Below are 23,440 nucleotides of genomic sequence, written 5' to 3'. Positions count from 1 at the left end.
TCAAGGAGTCTCCATACGTTTTGGTTTTTCCATGATTCTTGCAGACATTAGAAAAAGAAGCAAAATTTACCATTGGAACACATTCAGAATACTGTCACTTATTTATTTCAGTGTACACTTAGAATAAATAGATTTTACTCAACTTCAATCTTGAAATAACAAAACCATTGAATTAAGATTCAAGAAAACAAAAGGATGGGTGTTTTCTATTAAAGAATCTTTGAAAACAATATCTTCTACATGTTAGAGATCTCATAATCAGTAAAAGATAGAAAATATAAGATCCAACCAACAAATGGTTGATTCTAATTATTTTAATATAGTTAATTCTAATTATTTTAATATTGATGAGCGGGCTCTTCTCTCTCTAAATTGTAATTGTAAGAAAAAAACTGGTAGCAGATAGCCAATAGGTACTTCCACGTGGATAACTCTATAACCAACATTTGGAAGTTGTACGAACTGTACGATCATCACAGGCACGAGAAAATATGGTTAGTAACTGATTATTTGCATTCCACTTCCTAGTGCTGACCAATAAGCTGACCAATAAGCAACCAGAAAGTCTTTGCATTATTGACTCAAGTCAAAACACTCCGTTCTGCTTGCTTGCCAGAAAACCCAGGAAAAGCCAAAAGGGCAAAAAACAAAAAAAAACTTTCCTTTTCTTTTCATCGGTTTTTCCGATACCCAAATAGAGCACCAGTGCCAGAGATTGTTTTTCCTCTCTTTCTTTAGTTATTATCATCAAATAGTTGATTTTGCTCATGTGAGTAAGGAAAAGTGAAAAACTTCCAGTGATATATTTCCAGGTTTTGTTTGTACTTGTTGATTTATGGTTTTTATTTTTGCATGTGTTTATGGTCGACTTGTTTCTATCACTCCTTTGGCTTCTATTTTGCAGCTCTTGCCTGCCTGCCATGCTTGGTTATTTCTGTTTCTCAATTTTCAGGTTCTATTTCACTTTCTTTATTACCTAAAGCTATGAACTCCGGTGTCCTTTTGAAATCTCATTAATTTCTTTTGCATGTGTCCATTAACCAATTCCAGTTTTTTATGATAAAAATACCTGGGAATTTTAGGTCTCATAACATTGGATTGCATGCCCATTTATAGATACTTTCTGCTTTCTGTTTTGTGATTTTGAAAATTTCTTTGTGTTATATGGCTTAGTTTACATGCCAATTAAATTTACTTTCAGTGCTGCATCATGTTCTAGGTTGACGATTTAACTACTCTTCTTGATGTCAATTTTGCCTGGCTTTATTTATTATGTGATTGAATAGTGACTTTTAACGAAAACATCTAATTGGTTCACTCGAATTGATAATGGTATTAGCCTGCTTCTTCGGGTGATCCCTTTCACATCACTGAATTTTTCATTTTTACCTTCTTCATTGATAAAAAGAACAATGATCGTCTCTTGAGTTACTTGCTCCTCTGGAGTAATAAATACAGGTTATTTCTGCTCCTTTGTGCACTTCCCATTTGAAATCTTGGATGTCCTTGTTTGAAGCCTGATCTAAAACTTTTAGTTGATTTTGATTCCCTGGTTCCTACTTTAGTTTCCCCAAGTACAGAACACAAATACTGATAGTGCCATTTAAATGATGAATGAAGCTAGATACAGATTTAATCCTGCTTTGCCTCTGTTAATTTTAGCACTATCAATTCATTGGTTAAGACTTAAAAAGCCAGCAAATAAATATTTCTAAATCTGCTTATCCTTCTCCATATTAGAAAATTATGTTTGATGTTAGGTGAGTTTTCGTGGCTAAAGTATTTTAATCTATAGAAAGATACCAAAAACAAAAAAGTTAATGGGATTCTAAATTCCTTAATAGCATGGGGCATTTTAAGAACTGAATTCAGTACCTCTTCCACCAAAAGTAAGAATCACACTAACATTCTGAAGAACTGTGCATTTTTCGTTGTAGTTATGTGCCATTTTTGTGCATTTATGATCATGCTATTTCTAGTTTGAAAGTCCACAGCTCAGTTTTCCTCCAGGGACTCTTTAAATGTAATTAGCAAAGATATTCAATGTTTGATGCTTCCTCTGTTGATTCTTCCTAGTCTTAGGACACCTCCATAATATCTACGTGGCTTTTCCTTTTGTTGGGTGGGGTGCTGTGGAAAGCTTGGGTAGCCACTTCACTAAAATCAAGGATTCTAGAAGGATTGGTAATTCGGGCTGGTGGGTATAAACGGGTCGTGTCAAGACACTGGTATAACACAGAAATACTCAACCCGAACATGACCCATTTAACTAATCGGGTCAAGATTCTAAACCTTAATACGAAAATGATATTAAGCAAATTACACGACAAGGCCCGTGTAACCTGTTTAATATTATGCAAGTCATAGCATATCAATGTGTTCATCATTTTACAAAATTACACGATAACACAATTAATAGTTTGAAAAATATTAATATAATTAGCAAATAATGATATATTTTTATATTATTTTAATTAAATATGTTTATTGTGTATATTTGTCTAGTGTATTTACATGTTAATTTATTAACCTGATTAAATAAACGTGTCTAACCAGAGATGGGTCATAAACCTACTATTTTACTTTTTTATAAATGGATTGACCCGTTTATAGGCCAAATTGTTTATCCAAAACCCAACCCCTGTTTAACTACGTGTGACGCCATGTAATCAGGTTGTCAAAAATTGCCAACCTTGTTCTAGAGTAACAGTGAAATTACTAGTTTTGAGTAATGAAAATTGTTGTTTGGTGTGTGGTACTTGTTGGGTGGTGGTTATAAATAATGTTTGGAATCAACATTGTACTGTGGACTAGCAATGAGTTCGCTAGTTTTGATGTTGCCTTGTCCGTTTTCACATCAGCTGCTGATTTATTTAGGTGCATTTGTAAATTTTATTTGCAAATTTCATGTCACTTGCTCCAATATCATAGTAGATGTTACCTTGTTGAAAGTTAGAAGGAAACAGGTTCTTAAACTCTGTGAGGTGCTTTTCTCAGAATGTATATCACCATTCGTGCAGGAGACAGTGAGCTGGAGATTGTTTCTACTCTCTGATTTTGGTCGTCTTCATTTGGGTTGTTGATTCAGTGATTGAATCTGCACTTTACGTGAACTCCCACAATCATTTGGCAGCTTGAAGCAATTGGATTTGTATTGCTTGCTGAGCCACAGGTATAGTTCTAAATTGCTTGCTTAGACTGCAAACCAGTGACTTATTTACTTAACAATTGCATGGTGTGAAATCATATTGGATGGACAATAAATTATGTGGGCTCTCATGAATTTTTCAAATTGTTTGACATAGCAAAATTATTTTACTTTCTTGCCAGAAACCACAAGTTAATAAAATCTGGTTACTATATTCAACAATTAGGCAAGAACGGAAGTGGGGCACTAGGACTTGTAGTTATGCAGTTGAGTTTAGGCTAGATTATTTGGATCTTTCATTATCAGATGCCAAAAACAAGACAGGAAAGGTGGGATAGGTAGTCTATAGTTGACATGGAGACAGATACGTAGTTGTATTATTTTAATGTCAATATTGAAAACTAACAACAGGTGGGGGCATTCCGAGAATCGAACTCGGGATCTCTCGCACCCAAAGCGAGAATCATACCACTAGACCAAATGTCCTGTAGCTATCTTTTATAACTTATTTCGCTAGTTATTTCTGTTAATTTTCGTGAACTCTCTGAAGTAGGTACTTGCTAGACTTTGACCTTTGATGCTACCATTACCTCTTAGTCATTTATCTGGTCAGTCAGATACAAGACATTTGCAAAATGCATTGAAAGCTTAAATTGGTTAAAAACTTAAGGTGCTGATGCTAAATACAATTATCTTGGCCTAGCATAATCCCATGCCATAGATAAGCAGATTCCTCTAACATCATGAGTAATTGCTTTCTTCTTTTCATGTCTTGACCTGGGTGGAGGCTATCAGCATCAAGCTTGTGCTTGATTCATTATTTTACACAACTACTTCTGGTATAAGCTGTACGCAAAAAGTAAGGGCTTATAATTTAAAAAACAATCTAGATGGGGCGTTCTGAGAATTGAACTCTAGACCTATCACACCAAAAGCGAGAATCATACCACTAGACTAAATGCCCATTCATTAACACTTGTCATGTACAATTTTCAATTTAAGCTGAATCTGTATTAATGCAAAAGACTGTTTGAAGGTTTATTTCACATTTCCTTTTACCTCTGATTAGCAAATACATTCAAATTTGCTTTGTTGTCTATTGTTAGTTTAGTATTTCTTTCATACCACAGGATTGTGGAGTAAACATAGTATAATGGGAATGTTTGCTTCTTATTTTTCTCAAAAAACATTGACAGAATTGCTCTCAGGAAAGGTAAGTTTGGAGAGCAGCAATTATTCAAAAAATAGTTTCACTAACTCTTTTATGTTCTTGCTCTGGTAAACCTACCATGGCAAAAGTGTATGTTTTGCTTAACTGATGCCTGATTTGCTGTTGCAGCTTTTCTTCTCTTGGAATTTCGCATTCACACTTCTTGCAGTCTTTGACTTAGATACTAATTTTTACAATGTCATTAAAGATATAAAGAATAATTAATATACCAGTCATAAGACACTCATTGAGATGAGGTACTTACCTAAAAAATTTCTTAGGAAATTCAGATTTACAGCTTCAGGCAAATTATAGCTTTAACTTTGGTTCCCTTGGCTGGGTTATTGACTGAGTGAAATCTACTTTAGTGAACTGGATTCTCACTTACTGCAGACGCCAAAGATTTGAGTTTGGAATTTTAGTTTCCCACTTCCATGTCACTTGCTGCTTTTTTCGGACTACGTGTTACCTGATTATATTAGTAAAGGTTGTGAGAATGAGCAATACATTGTGCTATGGATCATTACTTGATCACATTAGTAAAGGTTGTGATTGTGAACAATGTATTGTGCTATAGATCGTTACTTGATCATATTAGTAAAGGTTGTGAGAATGAGCAATATATTGTGCTATAGATCATAAATATTTATAAGTTGCTTTTCTCAAGATTTCTTAAAAACTTTGTACTAGTTGTGATAAAGGATGGTGGTCTTCAGTTAGTTTCTATTTGTTGCTCGAGTGATTGAGCTTACGCTTAGAATAAACTTCCACAACATTTCATAGAGTTGAGGCAGCTGGTTTTTATTGATTGCTGAGGTCTTAGTCATATTCATTGCTTACCTAGAATGCAAAGTCATTGGCTGTTTGCTTGGTAGATAAAACTTTTATTAGAGAATTTCAATCATGAAAATTTCATATTGTTCTGCAGTTGACTTTAGGCCAGATCACATGGCCAAATTATTTTTAACTTTATTATTAGGAACCAAATAATATATTGAATGTATACTGAGTCTTCGACAAAGAAGGTCGTCCACTAGGGACTTTTAGTTCTTCTGTTGGCTTCAGGCCAGATAATTAATTCTTGAAACAGAACAAGAACGAGGGACAAAAAACAAGGTGGGGCATTCCGAGAATCGAACTTGGTACCTCTCACACCCAAAGCGAGAATCATACCACTAGACCAAATGCCGATTTGTCAATGTTACTCCTATTAATTTAAATCAGATTACACTAAACATGTCTCTTGTTGGATACTTTTGAAGGCCTTGGATGACCTATCAGACTCATATGAGAAAAATACTTTAACAGAAGCACAAATTTTCTGCGATGAAGTTGCATGCATATGCATACCTGTATATTACAATTTCAGCCATCTTTAAATTGCTAGTGTTTTTGGTTAGTGAATTTGTTCTTAGTAATTGTAGCATTTGGCAGGGTTTGGGTTGATGGCCAATATTCTTGATGAATGGGCAGCTGGATACTGGTATGATCCTGAGCTTGCAAATCTTTATGTGAAGTTATAAACACAATCTTCATGCATACGGTAGAAGAAGCTTAAAAAAATAAAAGAAAAAAATATGAAACACTAATCATCTGAAAATAATGGGGCTCTCCGAGAATTGAACTCGGGACCTCTCGCACCCTAAGCGAGATCATACCACTAGACCAAATGCCCAACCACTGATGTTAGTTTCTGTGGTGATTCCAAATACCATTTCCTATGCAAGGTTTGAATGAAAATTGAAGACTTTTGAAAAGTTATATTCTTCTGTTTCAACTAAAAGAAGTATATCTCTGCATGTTAATGGCATTTAGCACTTGATTAATGATCATTTATGCAGTAACCTGTCCACCTAGATTTCAACATCTACTGCTCTTTCTGTAACAATTTCTACAAAAAGAAAATAGGAAAAGAATTGATTGGCAGGGAATCTTGTCAGACAACTGTGTTTATTTATTCTCTGATATAGTTTTCACTGTTTGACATGCCTCTGCTTAAGGGCCATATGAACTAAACTCATTGGTTCCTTCCTAAATTATTTGGCAGATAAACTATTGGATCAGAGTAATTAAGATCAATGATTATTATAAAAAAAAACCAAGCATTTTACTTTTGCTATTTGACTTGTTTTGCCCAAAAAATATTTAAATTGAAATGGTAAAGTGGGGGCAATCCGAGAATCAAACTGGGGACTTGTCGCACCCAAAGCAAGAATCATACCACTAGATCAAATGCCCATTTGTTGTTACTAACTATGTACAATATTTGTTCATGGTAATGGAATTGCTAGTTTAAAGATTTGGAGCACAAACTCCCTGTCAGATTGGAAGTGTAATTGGCAAATATACTGAATGCACGACGGTTAGTGGCTTTTAGCTAGTTCGAGGATGTATTTCCTACCAGCTTCTTGGGATGTGTGTTTGGGGTCTTATCTGAGTAGTAATAAATCAGAATGCATGCATATTGGCCCTTTATAGTCCCCATTGTGCTGGGTGTTATGTAGACTTGAGCACAATTCCTCGCATTTGTTGTTACGTTTCTGCTCAGCTAGGTCGCAAAACCACCGGCTGATGCACTTGGTAACCCTTGGTGTTAGTGTAGAATATATTCAGAGCTTATATTATATGTGCAGTCATGAAGACTAAATGTTGTTCTGCAGTTGACTTTATGCCAGATCTTGACCAAATTATTTCAACTTTATTTAGAAAAACACTATGTTGAATATGTTTGCTGAATTCCTTAAACAGACAATAGAAGTGAGGCACTAGGGAAGTATAGTTATGTTGTTGACTTCAGGACAGATTTTAATTCAATAACACAAAGCCAAAAACATGATGGGGGCATTCCGAGAATCCAACTCGGGACCTCTTGCACCCAAAGCGAGAATCATACCACTAGACCAAGTCCCCATTTATCAATGTTATTTTGTTTTAATTTGTAATTAACATCTTCTCTGCTCCTATTAATTTAAATCTGATTATACTGAACATGTCTATTATTGGGCTTTCTTTGATGGCCTTGGATGATATATCAGACTCATATGAGCCAGATGCCTTGAACAGAAGAAAACGAAATTTCTTTTATGGAGCAATGAAATTGAGTACTTTTGTACACCTGTAAATTACAATCTTAGCCCCTATATTGGAAGTAATTTTTGTTAGTAAACTTTTGTTTAATATTTATACCATTTTGGCAGGGTTCAGGTTTCTATTCTTCCTTCTGTTCATTTGTTATTTTCGTTTGGTTTGTTGATTGAGTGATTGGACTGCCCTGGAAATGTGCTTCCATAACCTTTTGGCAGTTAAGGCAGCTGGCTTTAATCAATTTCTCGCATTTGTTGTTATGTTTCTGCTGAGCTAGATTGCATAACCACTGGCTGAAGTACTTGGTAATCCATGCTGTTAGGTGCAGAATCTTATCAGAGTATATATTATATGTGTTGCCATGAATATTAACTATTGTCTGCAGTTGACTTTATGCCAGATCACATGACCAAATTATTTCAACTTCATTATAGAAACAAAAACTATGTTGAATATGTTTGCTGAATTCTTCAAACAGACAATAAAGGCGGGGCATTAGGGACTTGTAGTTATGCTGTTGACTTCATGCCAGATTTTAATTTCAATATTATAAAACCAAAAATATGCTGGGGCATTCCGAGAATTGAACTCGGGACCTCTCGCACCCAAAGCGAGAATCATACCACTAGACCAAATGCTCATTTGTAAACGTTATTTGTTTTAATTTGTATTTAATTTCTTCTCTAACTGCTTCTTTTAGTTTAAAATTGACTAGACTGAACATGTCTGCCATTGGGCTTTCTTTGAAGTTCTTGGATGATGTATCGGACTCATACGAGCAAAATGCCTTAACAGAAGAAACAAACTTAAGTAGCATTCATTTGCATAACTGTATATTATAGTTTTAGAATCTTAGGTAGTAATTTTTGTGAGTACTTTAGTATTTGTATCATTTGGCAAATTCAGGTTAATTGCCTTTGGTGTTGATGAAAGGGAGCTAGATACAGGTATGATACTAAGCTTGCTAATCTTGTTATGAAGTTGTGAAAATCGTCTTATTGCCATCTGTGGAAGAAATTTCAAGAAAAAAAAACGAAAAATCATGGAACATTTGATTTTTGTATAAAATGGGGCATTCCGAGAATTGAACTCGGGACCTCTCGCACCCTAAGCGAGAATCATACCACTAGACCAAATGCCCAACTGTAGATGTTATTTTCTCTGGTGATTCTTAATGCTATCTCCAATCTAAGGTTTGGGTGAAAACCGAAAAGACTTTTGAAAAGTTATTTTCTTCTCTTTGGATCAAAGAAACATATCTCTGTTAGGAAATGGCATATAGCACTTGATTTATGATCATTTATGCAGTAATCCGGCCACCTAGATCTCAGCATCTACTGCTCTTTCTGTAATACTTTCAGTTTCTCAGAAAAAAATGATTGACATGGAATCTTGTCAGATAACTGAGTTATTTTATTTGCTGTTACAGTTTTTACTGTTTGACATTCCTCTGCTGAAAGACCATATAAACTGAACTCCATGGTTCCTGATTTACTTCCTAAACTCATGAGCATAGATGATAAACTATTAGATCAGAGTAGGTAGCATTGCAGATTATTATAAAAAATCATAAAACATTTTTCTCTGGCTATTTGACTTATTGTGCACAATGACAATTTAAATCATAGTTATAAAGTAGGGGCATTTCGAGAATCGAACTCGGGACCTCTCGCACCCAAAGCGAGAATCATACCACTAGACCAAATGCCCATTTGTTGATAATATGTACAGTATGTGTTCATGCAATACAATTACTGGTTTGAACGTTTGAAGCACAATTTCCCTTACAGGATTGGAAGTCTAATTGACAAAGATATTCAAAGCATGACACTTGGTAGCTTCTTGTTAGTCTTGGGCTGTATTTTCTACCAGCTTCTCACAGTATGTGTTCATGCAATACAATTACTGGTTTGAACATTTGAAGCACAATTTCCCTTACAGGATTGGAAGTGTAATTGACAAAGATATTCAATGCATGACACTTGGTAGCTTCTTGTTAGTCTTTGGCTGTATTTTCTACCAGCTTCTCTTTTTCTTCTATTGGGGTGTGTGTTTGGCGTTTTATCTGAGCAGTAATGAATGAGAATACTTGCATACTGGCCCTTTATAGTTCCCATTCTTGCCTGCTCCACCTGCTACAAAAAAATTTTAATTGATGTTTAGCAGATTAAACTTGCTGCTTTTCTTGGAATTTTATTTGCCCATTTGCATCTCACTTGGTGCACTATGTAACTAGACGATGTGGTTTTATTAAAGGTTGTGGAAACAAGCAATAACTTTGCTATGAGTCACCAATTTTACTAAGGTTCGTTTCTCAAGGTTTTTCAAGTAAATTTCTATTGCTGGTCATGATAAAGTATGATGGTCTACAACTAGTTTCTACTCTACAATTTGTTGTCTTCATTTGATTTGTTGATTGAATGATTGAACTGCTCCTGAAATGTGATTATATAACCTCTTGGCAGGGTTGAGGCAGTTGGCTTTTCATCAAATGGCGGCATTTTTGTTGGTATGTTTCTGGTCAGCTAGGTTGCAAAAATTATTGGCTTATGCACTTGATAAACCTTGGTGTTAGTATAGAATGTATTCATAGCTTATATAATATGTGCAGTGGTGAAGATTAAATATTGTTCTCTAGTTGACTTTATGCCAGATCATGTGACCTAATTAATTCAACTTTATTGCAAAAAAACTATATTGAATATGTTTGCTGAATTCTTTAAACAGACAATAAAGGTGAGGCACTAGGGACGTATAGTTATGCTGTTGACTTCAGGACAAATTTTAATTCAATTACACAAAACCAAAAACATGATGGGGGCATTCCGAGAATCGTATGAGCAAAATGCCTTGAACAGAACAAAACGAAATTTCTTTTATAGAGCAATGAAATTGAGTACATATGCATACCTGTAAATTATAAACTTAGCCCCTATGTTGGTAGTAATTTTTGTTAGTAAACTTGTTTTCAATATTTATACCATTTTTGGCAGGGTTCAGGTTTCTATTCTTCCTTTTGTTCATTTGTTGTATTCGTTTGGTTTGTTGATTAGTGATTGAACTGCCTGGAAATGTGCTTCCATAACCTTTTGGCAGGGTTAAGGCAGCTAGCTTTTAATCAATTTCTCGCATTTGTTGTTATGTTTCTTGAGCTAATATTGCAAAAGTACTGGCGGATGTACTTGGTAATCCATGCTGTTAGGTGTAGAATCTTATCAGGGCTTATATTATATGTGTAGTCATGAACATTAACTATTGTTCTGCAGTTGACTTTATGCCAGATCACATGACCAAATGATTTCACCTTTATTATATAAACAAGAACTATGTTGAATATGTTTGCTAATTCTTCAAACAGAAAATAAAGGTGGGGCATTAGGGACTTGTAGTTTTGCTGTTGACTTCAGGCCAGATTTTAATTTCATTATTATAATACCAAAAACATGTTGGGGCATTCCGAGAATCGAACTCGGGACCTCTCGCACCCAAAGCGAGAATCATACCACTAGACCAAATGCCCATTTGTAAATGTTATTTTGCCTTAATTTGTATTTAATTTCTTCTCTAACCGCTTCTTTTAGTTTAAAACTGATTAGACTGAACATTTCTGCCATTGGGCTTTCTTTGAAGGTCTTGGATGATGTATCAGACTCGTATGAGCAAAATGAATTAACAGAAGAAACAAACTTAAGTTGCATTCATATGCATAACTGTATATTATAGTTTTAGAAATCTTAGATAGTAAATTTGTGAATAAACTTGTTCTTCGTATTTGTATCATTTGGTAATGTTCAGGTTAATTGCCTTTGCTGTTGCTGAAAGGGAGCTAGATACAGGTATGTTACTGAGCTTTCTAATCTTGTTATGAAGTTGTGAAATCGTCTTATTGCAATCTGTGGAAGAAACTTCAAGAAAAAAACCGAAAAATCATGGAACATTTGATTTTTGTATAAAATGGGGCATTCTGAGAATTGAACTCGGGACCTCTCGCACCCTAAGCGAGAATCATACCACTAGACCAAATGCCCAACTGTAAATGTTATTTTCTCTGGTGAGTCTTAATGCCATTTCCAATCTAAGATTTGGGTGAAAACCGAAAAGACTTTTGAAAAGTTATTTTCTCCTCTTTGGATCAAAGAAACATATCTCTTTTAGGTAATGGCATATAGAACTTGATTTATGATCATTTATGCAGTAATCTGGCCACCTAGATCTCAACATCTACTGCTCTTTCTCTAACATTAACCAAAAAAAAATGATTGACATGGAATCTTGTCAGATAACTGAGTTATTTTATTTGCTTTTACAGTTTTACTGTTTGACATTCCTCAGCTGAAAGACCATATAAACTGAACTTCATGGTTACTGATTTACTTCCTAAACTCATGAGCATAGATGATAAACTATTAGATCAGGGTAGGTAGCATTGCAGATTATTATAAAATATCATAAAACATTTGTCTCTGGCTAGTTGACTTATTGTGCACAATGATAATTTAAATTGTAGTTATAAAGTAGGGGCATTCCGAGAATCGAACTCGGGACCTCTTGCACCCAAAGCGAGAATCATACCACTAGACCAAATGCCCATTTGTTGATAGTATATACAATATGTGTCCATGGCAATGCAATTACTGGTTTGAACATTTGAAGCACAATTTCCCTTACAGGATGGTAAGTGTAATTGACAAAGATATTCAATGCATGACACTTAGCTTCTTGCTAGTCTTGGGCTGTATTTTATAGCAGCTTCTCTTTTTCTTCTTTTGGGGTGTGTTTGGGGTCTTATCCGAGTAGTAATGAACGAGAATACTTGCATACTGGCCCTTTATCATTCCCATTCTTGCAAAATATTTTACTTGATTTTTAGCTGATTTACTTTGCTACTTTTATTGGAATTTTATTTGCCCATTTGCATCTCACTTGGTGAACTCTTTAATTAGACAATGTGGTTTTATTAAAGGTTGTGGAAACAAGCAATAACTTTGCTATAAGTCACTAATTTTACTGAGGTGCTTTTCTCAAGGTTTTTCAAGTAAATTTCTATTGCTGGTCATGATAAAGTATGATGGTCTAGAATTAGTTTCTAGTCTACCATTTGTTGTCTTCATTTGATTTGGTGATCGAGTGATTGAACTGCTCCTGAATGTGCTTATAACCTTTTGGCAGGGAAGGCACCTGGTTTTTCATCAATTGCCGGCATTTTTGTTGGTATGTCTCTGGTCAGCTAGGTTGCAAAAACCATTGACTGATGCACTTGGTAACCCTTGTTGTTAGTGTAGAATATATTCAGAGCTTACGATAAATGTGCAGTGATGAAGATTAAATATTGTTCTGCAGTTGACTTTATGCCAGTTCACATGACCAAATCATTTCAACTTAATTATAAGAAAACTACGTTGAATATGTTTGCTGAATTCTTTAAACAGACAATAAAGTTGAGGCACTAGGGACTACTAGTTATGCTGTTAACTTCAGGACAGATTATAATTCAATATCACAAAACCAAAAACATGATGGGGGCATTCCGAGAATCGAACTCGGGACCTCTCGCACCCAAAGCGAGAATCATACCACTAGACCAAATGCCCATTTTTCAATATTATTTTGTTTTAATTTGTAATTAACTTCTTCTCTGCTCCTATTAATTTAAATCTGATTAGACTGAACATGTCTAATGTTGGTTGGGGTTTCTTTGATGGCCTTGGATAGTGTATCAGACTCATATGAGCAAAATGCCTTAACCAGAAGAAAACAAACTTTCTTTTATGGAGCAATGAAGTTGAATGCATATGCATACCTGTAAATTATAATCTTAGCCCCTATACTGGTAGTAATTTTTGTTAATAAACTTGTTCTTAAAATTTGTACCATTTTGGCAGGTTTCAGGTTAATTGGGAGGCAGAGACAGGTTTGATACTAGCTTTCTAATCTTGTTAAGTTCTTAGCACCATCTTCTTGCATTCTGTGGAAGAAACTTCTGCTTTTCAGAAAAAAGAAAAAAAAAAAATCATGGAACACTTGATTTCTGAATAAATGGGGCATTCTGAGAATTGAACTCCGGACCTCTCGCACCCTAAGCAAGAATCATGCCACTAGACCAAATTCCCAATTTGACCTTATAGCTATGTAAGGCTTGATTGAAAAAGACTTTTAAATGATATTTTCTCACTTTGGATTCAGAAGAAACATATCTTCATCTGTGATGACCATATTTAGCACTTGATTTATGATCCCTTATGCAGTAGTTTTTTATCCATCTAGATTTCAGCATCTACTGTTCTGTCTATCAAATTTTTTGTTTTCCAAAAAGAAATTGTTTGGCATGGATTTGGAATCTTGTCAGAAAACCTAATTATTTTATTGTGTTATAGACTATTAAACTGAAATCGAGGGCTGCTAATTTAGTTTCTAAAATCATTGGCATAGTTGACTGTTAGTATTAGATCCGAGTAAACATCTAAGAAGCAAGCATAAAGCATTTTTCTTTTGCTACTGTTTATTTGACTTATTCTTCTCAAAAACCATTAAAATTGTAATGGTAGAGAAGGGGGCATTCCGAGAATCGAACTCGGGACCTCTCGCACCCAAAGCGAGAATCATACCACTAGACCAAATGCCCATTTATTGATACTGGTTATGTATGATTTGTGCTGGCGGTCATACAATTACTTGTTTGAATGTTTGGTGGGGCACAATAGTTTCTTGCTAGTTCTAGGATGTATTTTCTTTCAGCTGCTCTCTTCTTTCTTTTTTCCATTGTCATGTGTGTGTATGAATCAGAATACTTGTGTAATATGGCAGTTGCAGTACCCATTTCCCATTCTTTGCCTGCTCCCACACTGCAAAAGATTTATGAAATAAACATTGTGGGAAATTTATGCAATAAATCATCAATCCTGATGAGGTTCTTTCTCAAGATTTATGAAGTAAATTTACAGTTCTGGGCATGAATCAAGAATGTGGTCTAGAGTTAGTTTATAGTCTACTTTTGGTCATCATCATCATCTGGGTTGTTGGGTGAGTGAACTTTCTCTCTTGAGATGAGCTGAAGGGGGGCTGGGGGGCGGGCGCTGGGCTGCAGCTGGCTTTTCATTGATTCCCCAGGGTCATAGGTACTGGCCAGCTGGGTTGTAGAACCACTCTACCTACTTTGGAATCTTAACCAGAGCATATATATATATATATATGTGCAGCCACTGAACATTGAATATTTTTCTGAAGACTTTTAGGCCAGATCACATGGCCATATTTTCTCAACTTTATTGTCAAAAAAAAGAAAGAAAGCAAACTACTATATTAAATAACATGTTTGTTTTATTCTGCAGACAGATCCTAACCCATAAAGAAGGCGGGGGCACCAGCAGCAACTTGTAGTTCTGCTGATGACTGTAGTTAGTTTCCAATATCGCAAAAAAAAGCAATAGCATATATACAGGGGCATTCCGAGAATCGAACTCGGGACCTCTCGCACCCAAAGCGAGAATCATACCACTAGACCAAATGCCCACTCCTTAAATATTTAGTGTTTCTTTTCCCTATTAAATCGAATCGGATTAGATTAAACATTTTCTTATGTTAGACTCTTCTTTTTATTTTTTTTTATTTTTTTTATAATCAAATTCGTATCAGCAAAATGCTTTAACAGAAGACACAAAGTTCCTTATGTGGAGCTGAGTATATGCTATTGCAATTGTACCAAACTTCCATTGGTTGAATTTCTTGTTTGTGAAGATGTTCTTAGTCGTTTTGCCATTGAGCTATAATCCTAAGATCGCTAATCTTGATGTTTGATACCACCTTCATGTTTTTTATTTAATCCTAATATAAAATAATCTAAACTTCTGCCATTTTGATCCAAAAAAATTTATTTTAGGAAAGTAAAAAAAAAAAATCAAGTGGTTGCATGTTTTTTCATTTAATGATATTATTATGATTTCATTTCTTTTTTGTCTCATAATTTCTCAACTAATATTGTTATCTTTTATACTATGACATTAATATATATTGATTTCAATAGTAAAATTATTCTCTAACTGATTTACTATTACACTGACTAATAGAACATTATTTTAAAAATTATTTTATTTTATTCCTTATAAAACTAACATAATAATGTAATACCCATAATTTTTTTTTAATAATGATAATATTAATAATAATTAATGAATGAGTTTTTATTTAAATTAATTTTACTTTATTTTTATTTAGTTTAAGTGGAATGATTTAAATGGGATTTTAATGCTAGATAAAATAAGAGAGTTACTTTGTATATCTAATTTTTTTGATTTTTTTTAAGAAATTAATTAAGTAAATTTTTAAAAAAATGTATTATATTTTCGATCATTCAATTTTTTTTCAATATGAATATATAAATTAATTTCTATATTGAAAGTTATGAAAGAATTAGTAAAGGATATTTTATAAAAGAATTATTGGGAAAATGGCATTTTAATTAGCTAATGGTGTTAATTTTAATTGAAAAATATTTAGCAAATTGATTAATTAAATTAATTGTGTTAGGATTAAATTGAAAATTTATTTTGGAATAAGGATTAAAAATATAATTTTATTAATATAGGGGTTTTAATGAAATTTGTATATTTTGTATTTTTGTAATTAAATATGTCGGCAAGAGCTTTTTGGTAATTTTACATTTAAAAGCAAGGGTAAATAAGTAATTATATATTTTTAATAATTCTAATTTGGCCCAAATTAAATAGTTAGGGGCTTAATTGAAAAGCTAAAGAAAAGTTTAAGGGTTAATCACAAATTTTGTTGGACGAAATTGTTGGTAATTAAAGAAGTTGAGAGACTAAATGGTTATTAAGCAAAAATTGAGGGACCATTTTGCGATAAGAAAAGAAAGAAAAGAGAGAGAAATCGGGGAAGAAAAGGAAAAGGAGGAAAGGGGGGAGAAGCTTCCATCGGCCTTCATGGCAGTCGGGGGAGGCATCCGTCTAGGGCTCAGCGAAGCTGGCCGGAGGTGCAACTAGCACCGGCGAGCTCAAGGGTGGCGACGGTGGCAACGTTGGGGACGTCAGCAGGCGGTGAAAAGGAAGGAAAGCAGCAGCCTTTCTGGACGCCGTTTATGGCGTTTCCGGCATTGGTAGCTACTATTTTTGGTGGCGATCGACTTCCCTCGACCTAAGCTTCATTTTAGTGGTGGTGGTGTCGTAAATGGTAGACAGAGTTGGAAATTTGTGGTGGAGAGAGAAAATGGATGGCAGCCGCATTTCCTGGCTTTTCCGGCGAGCTTTGGCTGATCAAAGTACATATCCGAATTCTCCTCAGCTCAAGCTTCCCAATGGCACCAGTTTTATGGTGATCGGACTCCGTTTGAAAATCGATGGTCGAGATTGTCCGTAAATCTCTCTGGATGATCGAGGGTCGGATCGGAAGATCGGAAGCTGGGATCGTCATCAGCGCGTTATTTTGAATCCATTGGTACGTTCGAATCATCGATTGGACTCCAGCGGCTAGAGGCGAGACGGCTGAGCGATCAAGCGTCTCGGTAATTTCTCTGGCTCGTTGATCTTAGAATTCATTGGTAAAATTTATATGTTTATTGAATTGTGTTGAGTATTAGAAAATATTGTGAGTTAAAATAATTAATTGTCGGACTGTCTGCCATTGGTCGTAATTTATGATGTGTGGCGAAGTTGAAAAAAATAGTGAAGTCTTGGGGACCAGACTCCCGTTAAAATAAATTGTTGAATATTTGAAGTGTTTCCTGGCAAGTTCTAGACCCTTTATACGGAGAGTAAATGTTCGTAATTTAGGGAGGTTCTGCCGAATTTTCGGTAGGATTCTTCCGAGTCGAGATTCTTAGACAGTCAGTCCTAGGAGTCTAGACTTAGGGTTAATTGTCAAATGTTTTAATGTTATTGATTAAATTGTTTTATACGATTAGATAATCCGTCAGTTCGGCTCGCTCCACCCGAGGCATCGGAGTAGAGCTAGGAGGTCGTCAGAACTGTGAGTTAAAGTCATATGTCTGCTTACGTATGTCATGCTAAGATTTTTACGTGATATCTCTGATTAAATAATTAATATTTTAATTATTTAGTTATTTACTGTTTATATATGTTTCATTTTCTGTATTATAATTTTATTGATTTCGTGTTGACTCGGGATAGGACGGCTGTAGAACATGCTATTTGATGAGTTGCATTAGGACCGTGTACGTACTAGTAGAAATCTGAAATAGATAGTAAAAAGGATAAATTTTAAAAGGTAAATTTAGGACTTACCCTCATCGAGCATTGCTCTCTAGGCTGAGTAGAGTAAGTTTGCGGGAGTAAAGGTCCCTGGTCGAGCATTGCTCTCTAGGCGCCGGCTTATTTGGAAACCTAAGGGACTGGACTGGAGTTAAGGACCCTGGTCGAGCTTCGCTCTCTGGGCACCAGTCTTATTGGAGTAAAAGAGTCAAAAGGCTAAAACTGATAGTGATAATTAAGTGACTGGACTGGAGTTAAGGACCCTAATCGAGCTTCGCTCTCTGAGCGCCAATTCTATTGGAATGAGAGAGTCGAGATGTTAGTGTTGGGATTAGGGTTCTACTGAACTACTTCGTCCTGTAGTATGTGAAAGTTATTTTTTTTATTTAAGCATAGCATGACACGTATATTTTTGCATGACTTAATGTTTATTTCAAATTAAATAAATGTGTTATTGAAGTGTTTGTAATTATTTTTGAATATATTATTTTAACTCACTCTCGAGAGTGACAGTCTCAATTTCACTGTTTTTCAGGTGATTGTTAGTCTTCCCGCAGTTCTTATCTAGCAACCCGACTCATTTATCATCGGATTGATGTAATTGATTTTGGTATGCTTGAGTTGTAAAATTTTAGATTCTCCGCAGTAGAAATTTTAGACTTATCAGTTGTAATTTTATGTAAATTCGGGTCTTGCCTAATTATGCAGGCAGACCGAATTAAATATGTAAAATTTTATGGTTAAGGTTAATTGTGAACCGTGCTTTAGAGTGAGTCCGAATTTCAATTTGATTAAGTTAGTGAATGGCCAGGCTTACTACAAGATTTGGTGGTCTTACGCCTACTCATTTGCTAATGCCGGTCACAGGCCCACAGGTCAGGTCGTGACAAATAATATCATCATTAATCATGAATTTATTATAGTTGTATGATAAACTATTTAATAAATAATTTCTTTAAAATCTAATATTATATACTAATATAAGACCATATAAGTTTAACATATTTACCAAGAGGGTGTGAAAGTTAAAATAAAATAAAATTACAGACTAAAAAATTTTACAAAAAAAGAAAAAAAATTATACTCTTAAGTGAAAAATTATGCAGGCGCATGATATTCTTTTATACTTTTGTATAAAGTTTGTTTCAATTTAGAAAATTACCTATTTCACATTGAGAATTGTTTATTTATTTATTGAATATATTATGAAATTTATTTATTGCATGTATATATGTATATACATGTGATAGCATAAGATATTGTTTGGCTGTTTTAGTTTGTAGGCTGAAAATGGCTATAGAAACATTGAAATTACAAAATGGGACTGAAAATGACTATAAAACTACTAAAATTATAAAATGGGGCGTTCCGAGAATCGAACTCGGGACCTCTCGCACCCAAAGCGAGAATCATACCACTAGACCAAACGCCCGGTTGGTGTCAAGTGACTAAACAATTATTATTACTGTAAAGAAATTAATTCAAAATTAAACATATGATATCACCAATAGTTTGGTAGGAGGTTAAAAAAGCTACTTTTAAGATGCTGGAAAACATTTTAATTATTGTTGATTAGGGTTCAAGTCTTTTTGGTAAATAATAATTAATGAGAATATTAAATTTGTTATAGCTACTACAATAATTTGATCTAATTAGCTTACCAGAAATCATCAACCATTTAAAGAACTAGACCTTGATAGATGTATAATACCATTCTTAAAAGATCATTTGATCTTCTAAATCACAACCCTAATCATGATTTTGATGTGGTGCCAATTCATCAAGGACACCTAAAATGTCATTAATCAAGTTAAAAAAAGTCATCACAGAAAACATAAAATTATGAAAAAGAAAGGAAAGTAATAAGGTTTCCAGCTAGGAACTTCATCATGAAATTCTGCTGTTAAAAAAAAAACCTTTAGACCCACCACATTTATGAAAAGGATAAACCCACTTCATATTTGATAATCTACCTCAAAAATCAATTAATGTCCTTCTTTATCCAAAAAAAAAAATTAAAGGAAAAGGAAACGTTTTCCTCCAATATTATAACTCCAATAACTCATTCTTATGAGTAAACAAATAAAACTTGGATAGTCCTTATGAAAGTCTTCACATTTTAATTATTTATGTGTAGTAATAAAGAATTTGGTACTCTGAAAAAAGAAATAATAATAAGAAACTCAAAATTGTTAAATTCTTTTTCTTTTCAATGATCAAAAGTTTAGTGAACTGTGTATTATATAATAAAAAATAATTATTTTTTTATACATTTTATACTATCTCTTTTTCAAATTAAAAGAAAATTTAATTATATGTTACGTTTATATATGTAATGCGATATTAATTTTTTTCTTTTTTCTTTTTATTTTTATATTAAGTTAGGTGTAATAAATTTTACAATATTTATAAAAAGGTAATTTTAATCTAATTTAAATAATTTTTTTTATAATTAAACATATTAATAAACTACTAAAAATATAATTAGTATGGAATTGGGAGTATATTGTTCTTTTCTTTAAGAAAAGAGTATATATTATTAATAATTTTATTATTTATTTTACAAATTAATATATAAGTATGATACAACCAACTAATTATAATTGGACTTGGTTCAGTAGTGGTACCCACGGAATCATTTTCAACTAATAAAATTAACATTAATTCAATGCAAACTGTAACCAACAAATCATTTTCTTTGCCAATCATATAATATTTCTTTTCTGAAAAGAAATTAAAGTGCAACTATTTATTTCAATTTTACCTGTCTGATTAATAACAATAATTTTAAGATACACTAAAAAATAACAATAAAAGTTTAAACTTAAATTTATAAAAATCTGGCAACTACAATAATACCAAAATAGCTCATAATTACAATGTTAATTTTTATTAAATATCTCTATGAATTATCTAAGAAAATCCGGATGCATGTACGGCAAGAAATTGCTTTAAAATCGGACAAAATGATGGCTAAAGTGGCAAGATCAGTCCTATCAATGATAGCTTTTGAAGTTTACCCGCAATTCACTACATCTCATTGCTTTCTTTAAATGTTTTCTCCATTGATCTTGTATTATTTTATAAAAATACTATATATATATTGCTAAAGAAAGAGAGAAGAAGAAGAAGAAGAAGAAGAAGAGGAGGAGGAGGAGAGTGAGAGTGAGAGCAAAAAGAAGAGGCAAAAAGGCATTAGAAAGAGAGAATATATATACATTTTCGTTGGTCAGTTCTGCCTATAAGGTTGGTTATTAGGGTTATGGCCACTACCTTTGGAGGAACTCAACAAAAATGTATGGCATGTGATAAAACTGTTTATCTTGTTGATAAGCTAACTGCTGATAATAGGGTTTTTCACAAGGCCTGCTTTAGATGCCACCATTGCAAGGGCACTCTTAAGGTAAACTTTTTTACTGCAAATCTGCTCCATAAAATGATTTAGAAAGCACATGCCCTTTTATCCTTTTTCACTGTAAAATCAATATATATTTCAAATGACATATGTTAATTGTACAAATGAGAGGACCTGCTGCATGTATACATCCCTTATATACACCTCTCTTTATATACGTTGTGTATGCTAATGTATGTTTATGTAATTCCTTTTTCTTTATATTCTGTTGAAAAGTTACCAAGGAAAATCTTGGGGAAGATTTTTTTTGTTTTTTGTTTGGTGTTTGGTGTTTTCTTGCAAAAACATTTGCCATCAGTTTTCCTTTAAAGCTAGAATTGCGTTTATCTTCTTGTATCCATTTAACTGTTGATGAGATTTCGTGTCTAAGGGAATATATAAGATATTTCTGAGAATCATTTCCGATTTCCTTTCTTCTTTAACAAAGTTTTCATTTACATTAATTACAAAGTAGAGATAACTTATGTGTTAGGTAAATTATTGCACAGTTGATCACTAGATTTTTGTTTGATTTTTCAGTTCAGTAAAATGAAGATTATTTAATCAAGATATTATTGCTGATCGCTAGATTCTTGTATCATGACCTTCAAAGACAACTCAATGACATGTGTTTTTAATCATTTGCAGCTAAGCAACTACTGTTCTTTTGAAGGGGTTCTGTACTGCAGGCCTCACTATGACCAACTCTTCAAGCTAACTGGTAGTCTTGACAAGAGTTTTGAAGGTAATATATCTAATTTATTATATATATATATAAAGAACTACCCATCATGAAAGCTCTAAAAATAATAATAATTGTTTTTCCATAATTTTAATCAATCTTCTCGTGTGAAATTGTTTCAGGAACACCAAAAGTTGCAAAACCAGAAAAACCTATTGATAGTGAGGTAATTAACTGATCTCCTAACACCATTGGTAAAGAAATTCAAAAAATTGGATTATGAAATTATGAAACATAATTTTTATTAATTGATCAATCCATTCAATTGAATGAGTATTAGTAAAGGATCTGCACGCTCATGTCATGTCAAGAGCTAACTATCGAAATTTTGGACTATCCGGATACATACTTTGTGAAATGGTTCATAGGCAACAAGATGTCGATTCTTTTGAGTAATATATCTGGAAATACCTGTTCATTTTTTATTAACGCTGTTTTAAACACAACTAGTACATTTTAAAAAAAACTTACTCGGACATCTTTACTTGGCCATGAACTTTCTTGGGGTTTTTGTTCACTCAACTCTTTGATTTTCCGATCCGAAGTGAAGAAGAAAAATTATCTATGTTTTGCTATAAGTGAATGTGGTACCGATAGTTAAAAATAAACATGCTTTTGGAATCTTATAAAATTACTTAAGTTTCTTGCTTCTAACATGAGCTGAATTTTTCTTTTTCTTTTCTTCATCCCACAGAATGCAAGCAAAGTGTCAAACAAGTTCGCAGGCACAAGAGAAAAATGTGTGGGTTGTAGCAAGACTGTCTATCCTATTGAGAGGGTATGTGAAGTAGATCATCTTACTAAACTCTTTATCATAAATCTCACTATAAAAATATCAAATTTTGCTAATATTTAAGAAAGTTAAAAAATTTAAATTTAATATTTCTTCGCGCTGATAAAAAATATCCGATTAAAAAGAAAGATCGTCATATGAAAAATAATCAAAATATGACCTTCAAGTTCTTTTTGATCAGTAGTAACAAATTTATCAAACTATGAAGCTTCCTCTGAAAATTAAAACTTATCTTTTTTCTTCTTTTTTCCTATGTATGTTCTTGAAGGTTACAGTAAATGGAACTCCATACCACAGGAGCTGTTTCAAGTGCACTTATGGAGGGTGTACTATAAGCCCATCTAACTACATTGCTCATGAGGGAAAACTCTACTGCAAGCATCACCATATCCAACTTTTCAAGGAGAAAGGAAACTACAGCCAGCTTGAGAATGAACGCCAGCCGACCACCACCGAGAAAATAACAGCTGTGGAAATTGCTGCTGAATCATAATGAACCCAGAGTATTATTACCATGTTTATATTGATTCCTGTTTATGTATGGCTTTGCCTCTACATGGTATTCCAGTGTGTCTTAATGGATGATTTTCCTTCTCTTAGTCAAGGTTGGTGTTATTTTTTCATTTGTAAGATGATATATGTTGCTGTTGTTGATACTACAATGTCTGGCTGGGTTTTCTGAGCTACAATCAATCTGTTTATAATAATGTTAAGATGGTTATACAGAAATTCTTCTGTTTTTATTTTGTTTGAATTAGAGACTAACTTTTCCCCATCTTCCTTCCTGCTCAAACCAAAGTCATAAACACAAATCATTTGGCAAACTCGATTTCAAATCAATGAAGCAAC

At 33.6% G+C, this 23,440-nt stretch overlaps 1 protein-coding gene and 11 non-coding genes across 12 annotated transcripts; 1 reads left to right on the top strand and 11 right to left on the bottom strand.

Annotated features, from left to right (window-relative positions):
- Window positions 1-3,562: 3,562 nt before the first annotated feature.
- TRNAP-UGG lies at window positions 3,563-3,634 on the bottom strand. The gene has a single exon. It is a non-coding gene; the product is annotated as a tRNA-Pro (tRNA).
- A 4,375-nt stretch (window positions 3,635-8,009) lies between these two features.
- Window positions 8,010-8,082, bottom strand: TRNAP-UGG. The gene has a single exon. It is a non-coding gene; the product is annotated as a tRNA-Pro (tRNA).
- A 429-nt stretch (window positions 8,083-8,511) lies between these two features.
- TRNAP-AGG lies at window positions 8,512-8,583 on the bottom strand. Its single transcript has one exon. It is a non-coding gene; the product is annotated as a tRNA-Pro (tRNA).
- A 497-nt stretch (window positions 8,584-9,080) lies between these two features.
- On the bottom strand, window positions 9,081-9,152 carry TRNAP-UGG. Its single transcript has one exon. It is a non-coding gene; the product is annotated as a tRNA-Pro (tRNA).
- Window positions 9,153-10,890: 1,738 nt separating this feature from the next.
- TRNAP-UGG lies at window positions 10,891-10,962 on the bottom strand. Its single transcript has one exon. It is a non-coding gene; the product is annotated as a tRNA-Pro (tRNA).
- Window positions 10,963-11,398: 436 nt separating this feature from the next.
- TRNAP-AGG lies at window positions 11,399-11,470 on the bottom strand. The gene has a single exon. It is a non-coding gene; the product is annotated as a tRNA-Pro (tRNA).
- A 489-nt stretch (window positions 11,471-11,959) lies between these two features.
- On the bottom strand, window positions 11,960-12,031 carry TRNAP-UGG. The gene has a single exon. It is a non-coding gene; the product is annotated as a tRNA-Pro (tRNA).
- Window positions 12,032-12,961: 930 nt separating this feature from the next.
- TRNAP-UGG lies at window positions 12,962-13,033 on the bottom strand. The gene has a single exon. It is a non-coding gene; the product is annotated as a tRNA-Pro (tRNA).
- A 959-nt stretch (window positions 13,034-13,992) lies between these two features.
- On the bottom strand, window positions 13,993-14,064 carry TRNAP-UGG. Its single transcript has one exon. It is a non-coding gene; the product is annotated as a tRNA-Pro (tRNA).
- Window positions 14,065-14,879: 815 nt separating this feature from the next.
- Window positions 14,880-14,951, bottom strand: TRNAP-UGG. The gene has a single exon. It is a non-coding gene; the product is annotated as a tRNA-Pro (tRNA).
- Window positions 14,952-19,022: 4,071 nt separating this feature from the next.
- On the bottom strand, window positions 19,023-19,094 carry TRNAP-UGG. The gene has a single exon. It is a non-coding gene; the product is annotated as a tRNA-Pro (tRNA).
- A 1,512-nt stretch (window positions 19,095-20,606) lies between these two features.
- Window positions 20,607-23,320, top strand: LOC8262296 (LIM domain-containing protein WLIM1). The gene is made up of 5 exons (XM_002532379.3): window positions 20,607-21,065; window positions 21,705-21,801; window positions 21,921-21,964; window positions 22,493-22,576; window positions 22,860-23,320. Exons 1-5 carry the CDS (start codon window positions 20,925-20,927, stop codon window positions 23,082-23,084), a joined length of 591 nt encoding a protein of 196 aa, XP_002532425.2. The 5' UTR covers window positions 20,607-20,924; the 3' UTR covers window positions 23,085-23,320.
- The last annotated feature ends 120 nt before the right edge of the window (window positions 23,321-23,440 follow it).

Source organism: Ricinus communis, chromosome 6 (assembly GCF_019578655.1).
Source record: "Ricinus communis isolate WT05 ecotype wild-type chromosome 6, ASM1957865v1, whole genome shotgun sequence".
Classification (NCBI taxonomy): domain Eukaryota; kingdom Viridiplantae; phylum Streptophyta; class Magnoliopsida; order Malpighiales; family Euphorbiaceae; genus Ricinus; species Ricinus communis.
This window is presented reverse-complemented; position numbering and strand designations above follow the sequence as displayed.

What these genes read in the sequence shown, in the direction of transcription:
- LOC8262296 (XM_002532379.3), top strand. Translation starts at nt 20,925, where the DNA reads ATGGCCACTACCTTTGGAGGAACTCAACAAAAATGTATGGCATGTGAT. An exon ending in TCTTGACAAGAGTTTTGAAG is followed by an intron (nt 21,802 to 21,920) that starts GTAATATATCTA and finishes AAATTGTTTCAG; the next exon opens with GAACACCAAAAGTTGCAAAA. An exon ending in CTGTCTATCCTATTGAGAGG is followed by an intron (nt 22,577 to 22,859) that starts GTATGTGAAGTA and finishes ATGTTCTTGAAG; the next exon opens with GTTACAGTAAATGGAACTCC.